Here is a 9,185-nt window from a genome sequence, read left to right as displayed (position 1 = left end):
TTGAAATCTGCAATCCTCCAGCTCTAGCACCAAGACCTTAACCACCGAAGCGTTTCTGCTCCTCTTTAGTTCAGCGCTGTTATAGATTTCTCCTCCGCTGTGTAATTGTACAGCGGCTCTTGATTGAAAAGAGGTCGAGATTGAAAACTGACTGCTTCTCTGTTTCTGTCCTTTAACAGAGACACTTCAGAGTCTGAGTCAGAGTCAGAACGGCTTTTGTTCTCCACAACACGACTTGGCATTTAATATCTCAGACAACGATGTACACAAAGTGTTCAGACATTTCCTTACATCCACAAACATCTGCAATCACATGTCCATTCTCTCAGCTCCACTGACTGTAAACCTTACTGTGTTGTTCTCCAGTTACACATTGAAGTACTGTATCTGCTGCTTCCCCTATATTTTAGCCCACTTTCACACAGTTCCTCAACACTCAGGACCCCCACAGGGCAGGTATGTTTTGGGTGGTGGATCATTCTCAGTGCTGCAGTGACACTGACGTGGTGGTGGTGTGTTAGTGTGTATTGTGCTGGATCAGACAGCAGTGCTGCTGGAGTTTAAACCCCTCAGTGTCATTGCTGGACTGAGATCCACCAACCAAAATCATCCAGTCGACAGCGTCCTGTGTTCACCACTGGACTAGACGATGACCAACACACACTGTGCAATGGAGTGGACAGAGAATGGACAGAGGGCTTAAAAACTCCAGTAGCATGTACTAATGTATTAACACAGCAGCACAATTTGGTGGTGATTAAACCCTGAAGGTACCCAGGCACAAAAATGGGGCTCAAATCAAGTCAAACTCCCTTTGACTCCCTTTTAAGTAACTTTAGATTGTAAATAGGTTCAACAAGTGCATTTAAGAAATTGAGCAAAGAAAATAGGTCCAACGTTTGCTTGAGACATAATTTTCTCCATGTGTTTATCACGTGCCGTCAGTTCCTGTCTTACATTAATTCATTCGCTTATTGTCTGTAACGACTCTCCAGTTCAGAGTCACGGTGGATCCAGAGTTTACCCAGAATGACTGGGCACAAGACGGGGACACACCCCGTGAGGTCCTTCACATGGCGACACACACACACACATCCTCCGCTCTTACAGTTAAGGTTAAGATATTATAATATATCTGTTAAAATTTGGTTCTTATGGTAATTAATATTTAGTCAGTAATTAATAATGAAAGTCATTGTCAATGGCGCAGTGCTGAAGCAGGGGCAGTTGCTGCATGTCTTTGCCATGAAATGGTCCCCCGTTGAGCCCCTCACAGTGATAAGGGGGTAATTTGTCATGCTTTTAATCGTTACTTTATCCCACAGCGCTCTAGTTTGATTGATAGCCTGATAAGAGCGATCCGCATGCTCATACACACAGTCTGACCTTATTGCTCTTGATGCTGGAGTAACGGAGAAGATGAATCTGTTTAATCTAGGCCTGGTTGATACTTTGGAGGGATTGGACTCCTTGATTAGTTTCGGCATGGAAAAAAAAACCTCTGCAGTGTGAATAACCTCAAGCTGCTCCTGTTGCAGCTGCACTTTCCAGTTCTTTTCAGTCTGCTTTCAGTAAAAGAGATTATCCCTTATTTCAACCTTAATATTTCAGCTTCAAAATCATTGTGATGCTCCACTGAGCTGTAATAGGGAGAATAGAGCCTCTGCCGCTCAGCACTGCAGAAACTGCATTATGTATCTTCTGCAGGAGGGCAGGAAATTAGCCCCTCCCCTTGGTTTCAGGGTAGTGCTGTAAATGTGAATTACACTCTGCAATTGTAACAGGAAATGGAGCAGGAACCGAACAGAGAGTAGAGTCCAGAAGAGTGGGCTCCATGCAGTGTTCTGTCACTCCCAATTTTCCTGTTGGTTATGGAGATTGAACCAGTGACCTTCAGTTCCCAAGCCTTGGGAAGATTTTCTGATCGTTAAGAGCATTCAAAGTTCTCTTGGGCTCAGCTTTTAAACCGAGCGTTTACTCACAGAGTGTCTCCAAGAGGCTGCGCTACCCCAGGACCACTGCCTGTGACCAAGATGACCTGAAAAATGCAGCAGAATCTGATTCTATCAGCACTTTCTCCTCTGAGATGCCTTGTGAGTTTCAGCTCAACAGTTCTGCCAGCGCTGCATTTTCCCTTGCATCAGAGATGTGTGGAAGAAATCGATATTGTGCAGCTTTTATATTTGTACTCAGATGTGGCCAATGAATTTGATATGATTTGCTTTTCCGTTGATTGACTGTAACTGGCTTTGACCCTGAGGCGTGTGTTGGTTTGCTAATTATTTAATTAAGGGTAGACAAAATTATAACAAAATGTTCATTCATCTTCTCCAAGCACTTTATTCTGTTCAGATTCGCTGTGGGTCCAGAGCACCACACACTCACCAAGTCACTCAAATCTGTGGATAATGTCACACACTCACCTAGTCACTCACACCGGTGGACGGTTTCACACACTCACCCAGTCACTCACACCTGTTGACAAGGTCACACACTCACCTAGTCACTCACTCACACACACACACTCACCCAGTCACTCACTCACACCTGTGGACAGTTTCACACACTCACCCAGTCACTCACTCACACCTGTGGACAGTTTCACACACTCACCCAGTTACTCACAACTGTGGACAGTTTCACACACTCACCCAGTCACTCACACCTGTTGACAAGGTCACACACTCACCTAGTCACTCACTCACACACACACTCACCCAGTCACTCACTCACACCTGTGGACAGTTTCACACACTCACCCAGTCAATCACACCTGTGGACAATGTCACACGCTCACCTAGTCACTCACACACACACACACACACACACACACACTCACTCGGTCACTCACACTTGTGGACTGGGTCACACAGTCAATCTTCTTACCAACATGAGATAATGAGAGCTGTCACCTACAGACAGAATTAGTGGTGCCACAGTGAAAATATCTTTAATCATTGCCACAAACATGTAAAAATGTAATTTATAATCAAATTATTGGCCAGTTGTTACTATACACTGGTGATTTTTTTTTAAATTGAGAGCAGTGTACCTCAGGGGTCCATTGTGGGGTCTGCTTTTTTTCTAAATTATATGTTAATAAGGCTGCCAGGTTCAGTTGAGTGATGCTGAAATTTATTCTTGTGCCTGTTTCTGTGACTCTGGCTCAGGAAAAACTGACAGAAGGAGTTTAATTTCATTCAGAAATCCTTGTCCGACCTCCAGCTCATGCTGAACGAGGGGTTGACTAAATATACTCCGTTCTGTGGGTCTCAAAACACACTGGCTGCGTTAGTCTGGCAACACGCTCCCATAATGGTGCCCTCACTGAATGTGTCTGGTGTTATAAATACTTCAGAATATGATCTGAAGATGAGCTGTTGTTTAATCTCCACACCGAGGACATGTGTGAGGACCTGGACCCTGTGTTTTATTGGGTCACGATGATGGGTATTATTAGTTCTCAGTTCTGCGACATGGTCTCTGTGAAAACACTTCATTGTTAACTGCAAATCGGAGCCTGGCAGCTCGAGTCTATGAAGAAAACAGTGTTCAGTTATATCAGCCAAATCATGAAAATCACCTCCTTGTTTCTGCCCTCACTGTCCACTCTCTCAGCTTCACTGGCCACATTGGTCACTCTGTAGTTCTACACTTACAGACTGTAGTCCATCTGTTGCTCTGCATACTTTTTATAAATGCCACTCTTTCACCCTGTTCTTCACTGGTCAAGCCCACCACAGAGCAGGTATGATTTGGGTTGTGGATCATTCTCAGTGCTGCAGTGACACTGACGTGGTGGTGGTGTGTTATGGTGCCTACACAGCAGAGGATGACGGAGTGTTAGAGATGCATTCAGTCAAGCGCAGCAACTATTTCAACTTTTGTTGCTACAGACCCTGGAGGCATGTCAACCAATAGAAACAAAGGTGGTCGGCACAGAGCGACGACAGGTGAAAATCCAAAATGAAGGGAAGGCTAATCGGGGCAATGTACTCTTTCCCAGTTTTGGATTAAGCCAGATTAACAAAATATAAAATTCATTTCATCGTGTGGCAGCTTGTCACATTGTGTCAGTGTATCCTTGTTTGTCCGTATTTTGACAGTCCATATTTCCTTCCAGTTGTAAAATATCTTGTTTCTCACTAGATTTCGAGCTATACAAACTATGCCCCTGCTCTTCCCATGCACACGGAGTGTGTTTTATGTTGGTATGTGTGGATTAGGGTGGTATGAGCGGCGGATAATGGATGGATGGATGGAGTGTGCTGGTATGAGTGGATCAGACACAGCAGTGCTGTTGGAGTTTTTAAACCCTGTGCCCACCCACTCCCCATTCTGTTACAGACTCCTACCTCCTTGGTCCACCTTGTAGATGAAACGTCAGAGACAGTAGCTCATCTGTTGCTGCACCGTTTGTGTTGGTCTTCCTCTACTTCTTCTTCAGTGGACACAGGATGCTGTCGGCTGGATGGTTTTGGTTGGTGGACTATTCTCAGTCCAGCAGTGACGCTGAAGTGTTTGTAAACCCCATTAGCACTGTGTCTGAACCACTCATACCAGCACAACAAACACTAACACACCACAACCACCCTGTCAGTGTCACTGCAGCACTGAGAAATCCACCACCCAAATCATACCTGCTCTGCGGGGGGTCCTGAGCATTTACAAACTGGGTGAAAGGGGGCTAACAAAGTATGCAGAACATCAGATGGACTACAGTCTGTAAGTGTGTTCTCATCACACTCAGCCTCTAGTGTTTTATACCACACATCCTGCTATTCGGGAAGCCCACCAAGATGTGCTTAAGTTGCACTTAGTATTTTGGGTTTAGGATATATTGTGATGTTTTTGCCTGCATTTTTAATTTCTGTTTTTGTTTTTGCTAATGAGATCTCAGTAGATTTGCCATGGATGAGAATTATACAGATTCTATCTTTAGATAAAATGCCTCTTGTGTATCTAAGCGGATGCATTTTAAACCTCTAAGACTTTCATTCTCTGAATTAATTTTTTTTAAGATCTTTATCATTTGAACTTCATCACCCCGTCCCAGCAGGTGGGGCTAAAGACTGACGGAGGTGTCAAACCACTTCTGTTCAGTCAGGATGCCAGAGCGATCACTGCCACGTCCCCTGCTGTTCTCCACTCAGGCTGTAACTGTAGAACCATTGGATGTAAACAGGTTCACTGTGGGAGGATGAATGGACAGTGTTACAGCAGATAATATCATCAAAAGTCAAACTGAAATGGTTTTTATTTAGTACTGAAAGATCAGTAAAACCTCCCTGCTTTGGTTTTTCATTGCACGAAAACCCAAAGTTGCAGATCCAGCCGCTTTGTGACATCACTGTTATGAATGTATTCAGTCTTGACACCATGTCTACAATCATTAATTAATTAATTCATTCATTGTCTGTAACCACTTATCCAGTTCAGGGTCACGGTGGGTCCGGAGCCTACACGAAGTCACTGGGCGCAAAGCAGGAACACAGTCACACCTAGGGACATGTTTTTGGACTTTGGGAGGAAACCGGAGCACCTGGAGGAAACCCACGCACCAAAATCCTCACAGACAGTCACCCAGATACATTTAAATATTTTTATTGTCTGTGTTCTGGCCTTCCGTTTGTAGGTCATTGAAAATAGAGGATTTCGAAAACTCTCCAAGGTGGAGATGTGTCTGTCTCTGGCTGAAATTCAAACAGCTCCTCACTCCCTCCATAGTGAATTATTACAGTCATAAAACTAGTGTGTACACACACACAGACAGCACTAGATTTCAGATTTCCACACATAACTATATATAAATGATATATATTTTTTATATAAGTGATCTGAGATGTATATTAGAACTATAAATGCACTGTTAGGAGCTAGATTCAGTCATTTCATGACTTGTGTAGTGCACTATATAGGGAGTATGGATTGATTTTGGATTAAACCTGTTTTTTTCAGGATTCATGATATTTTTGATGTCTCTCTTAAATCGGTTCAAATGCAACTTTTCATATTTGTCTGGACGAGGGTATTTTCAATAAGAAGGAGGATTATCTCTTTTTTTTTTTAAACTATGCAGATCAGTGTGGACTGGGCCTGAGGCAGTGCAGACAGAAGTAATTCTGAGAGTTACCAGGGCAGAACAAGCTGGGACAACTAATAAACGTTGTGCTGTTCCTGGCTGTCAGGAAGCAGATGGATTAAGGCAGACTTCCTAAGGATTCACACATTCGGAAGGAGCAGCTTGAGGATTTCAGTCCCAGCTCAAGAGCTTGTTCCATGTTTCAGTTTGAGCTGCTCTCTGAACCTGCACAATACAAAGTTTGAACTTCTAATCTCTTCTATCACTTAGGGGTCTCCGGACAAACACTGACCAGCTGGATGTTTCTGAGTGTTGGACCACCCTCAGTGTCAGCATCTCACGCACACACACTAGGGTTGCCACCCATCAGGTTCTTACGCAGTGTCCGATTTTTTTTCTGTATTTTCATTAAACACATTTTTTTATTTCCTTATGCACACCCCTTACATTTCTTGGTCACATGTCAAATCCTGCCCTCATTTGTCAACTAGCCAATCAGGTTTCAGTGTGATCGGTAGCCATCTAATCGGTTTGACTGATTCACTATTTTAGTGTGTCATTCAGTAATGTAAACAATGAAATAGAACAGAGTAACCAATCACATGGGCTTAAAACTGATTTTCATATATACTATTTTTATTGTTTATATTATTATTGTATATATTCATAATTTTATCATATTTTTAACCAAATTGTTTGTTTAAAGTGAAGATTAGAGGTGTGCCTTTAAATGTGTTTGGGGCACATGAGGCTTTGGCTTATTTGAAAGGTGGCAACCCTAACACACCCACACACACAGTGCTGAAAAAGTGCTTGAGGCACACTGCCCTGCATATTTCTTTCTTTCCCTTCTCTCAACATACCTGCTTTAACTAATCAATTAATTAACAAGTACTTTCAGAGCCACAGTGGGTGTGTTAGTGTAGGCAGGCAAAGTAAAATGTGCAGGTCAGGGTTCCTCATGGACCAGGGTTGAGGAACACAGGCACCAGAGGGTGGCCAAGTAAAGTTTAACCTCACCAGGGTTGCTCGTGGAGGGGGGCACTGCAGAGTAATGGCCCTGCATCAGACTTTGCTAACAAATCTTCACTAACCAGTTTGGAGTTTGAATTTTGGACACAGGCCTGGTCTGCAACAGTGAACCTAAAAGTATGGCAGATGTTTCTGATCAAATGAATGTGGATGCAGTGTGGGAGGAGCTAATAAACTGGTGTAAACAGTGTAAGTAGACATTGATTAGATAAGATAGATGGAAGATGGAAGAAGGTTCTGTATAATTCGGTGAAGTGCTGCGAGATTATACAACAGTTATTTCCCACAAGCCATCAGACTCCTCAGAGACTGAACTGACAGAAAGCTTTAAACACACACACACACACACACACACTCTCTCTCTCACACACACACACACAATTTCACTCAATACCACCATCTCATTTGATCTCTCATACCCCATTATTCTAATATATTTGCACCTTTATTTATACCTCTGTTAGAGTACTATGCTAATCAACACTGCACTCTGATACAGTTCTGAGTGATATTAAGTCATAGTATGCTACATCTATTTATGTACAACATCAATTTACATGTCTCTGTACTGTTAGCTCTAATTGTTAGCTCTAATTGTAATGTCTGCACTCATGTTGGACCCTAGTCCTGGAGGAACGATGTCTCTCTTCATTACTTGCTTGTAAATAGCTAGAATGACAAAACAGGCTCTTGAACTTGAACTTAAAGATATCTTTATTTTGACAGAACAAGCACAGTGACATGTCTGGAGCAGCATGTAGATTCTTAATTATGTCACAGTATTAAAGGAGTATGAATTAATATTTGTGTGTGTGTGTGAAGAGTATCTGTCCTTTAATAACCCTGATGACTCTTCTCCTCCGTGCTATAGATGTATGGCCGCTACACTCAGGAGCTGGGCGCTTACGCCAAAGAGGAAGCGGCACGTCTCAGAGAGGATGGAGCTCTGCGGCGATCCACCAGTGTCAGAAATCAGGCGCCAGAACAGCTGGAGTATGAGAAAGACCCGTGCGCCAAGTGCCAGCGTGAGTATGTGTATGTGTGTGTGTGTGTGTGTGTGTGCATGTGCCAGCCACACAGCTGATCCTGTACACACAGCTGCCCACCACAGGGAGGAAGGGGCAGAGTACGCAGTGTGAAGGGATTTATGAGAGGGATGGAGAATCTGAGGGACCCGAGCTGAGCTCCTGTTAAAACTTTTTAAACCAGAAGTTAAACGGTAATGAACATAACTGTCTGGATGAAGCTGAATGCAAATCAGAGGCTAATGCAAATGAACATGGAGACACAATCCATAGAGACATGGCTGGTATTCGTTGTTTTAATTATGTTACGCCTGCAATTTCTTGAAGAACACATGTTTTAATGTACAGGGTTGTTGATCGGATGCGTAACAGATCTGACTGGACAGTTCAGCTCATTCCGTGGCAAATTTTTATCATTGTCCTTCACAAGTCTCTGTAAATAACAAATACTACATTAAAGAGTCAGTATCAGGGTTAGAGCTGAGTGGGATTACATCACAGAGTGGGGATGAATCACACCTGGGACACTTGCAGAGCAGTGTTAAATAAAGTGTTTACAAAACGGTGTTTAAATTGAATCTGAGATACTTGTGGAGCGGGAGACTGTTCTTGTCTAACGAGACAATAAAAAAGAGGGGCTGTCCTCTCTTAGTGTGAGTCAGTAGAAAAGTAGTCCTGCATTGCCAGACTCTGTTAGGAGAGTCTAGGGAGGGTCTGGTGCCTTTCGACACGTAAGGTGTCCAAGAACCGGCTACTACTGCAGGAAACAAAATTTGAATGATATTTGGTGAATATTTAAATATTCCGGAAGTGGAGGGGTGTATATGTTTGTCATTTACAAAATCCACTCCTTACACCTGCTTTAAGATCTGTCTCTCCAGGCTGCACTGTGGCTCACAGCACGGCTTCGCTCGCTACCTATGCTGGCTAACCTGCTAACTAGCTCGCTAACTAAGGGCACAGAGTATACACAATTTAACCAGTTTGAGCGGAGCTGCTCTAATTTTAGGCACAAAGCTGACAAAACGAATTGTGGCTTCGTTGTA

General features: G+C 43.2%; 1 protein-coding gene across 1 annotated transcript in view; it reads left to right on the top strand.

Moving 5' to 3' along the window:
- Nucleotides 1-9,185, top strand: part of LOC136678786 (chloride channel protein 2-like) — a 76,203-nt gene that overhangs the window by 24,579 nt on the left and 42,439 nt on the right. Inside the window, exon 3 of the mRNA XM_066656921.1 lies at nt 7,986-8,139. Coding sequence (XP_066513018.1) covers nt 7,986-8,139 — 154 coding nt within the window. The remainder of the gene's footprint in view (nt 1-7,985; nt 8,140-9,185) is intronic.

The sequence above is a fragment of the Hoplias malabaricus genome, chromosome Y (genome assembly GCF_029633855.1).
Source record: "Hoplias malabaricus isolate fHopMal1 chromosome Y, fHopMal1.hap1, whole genome shotgun sequence".
NCBI lineage: Eukaryota > Metazoa > Chordata > Actinopteri > Characiformes > Erythrinidae > Hoplias > Hoplias malabaricus.
This window is presented reverse-complemented; position numbering and strand designations above follow the sequence as displayed.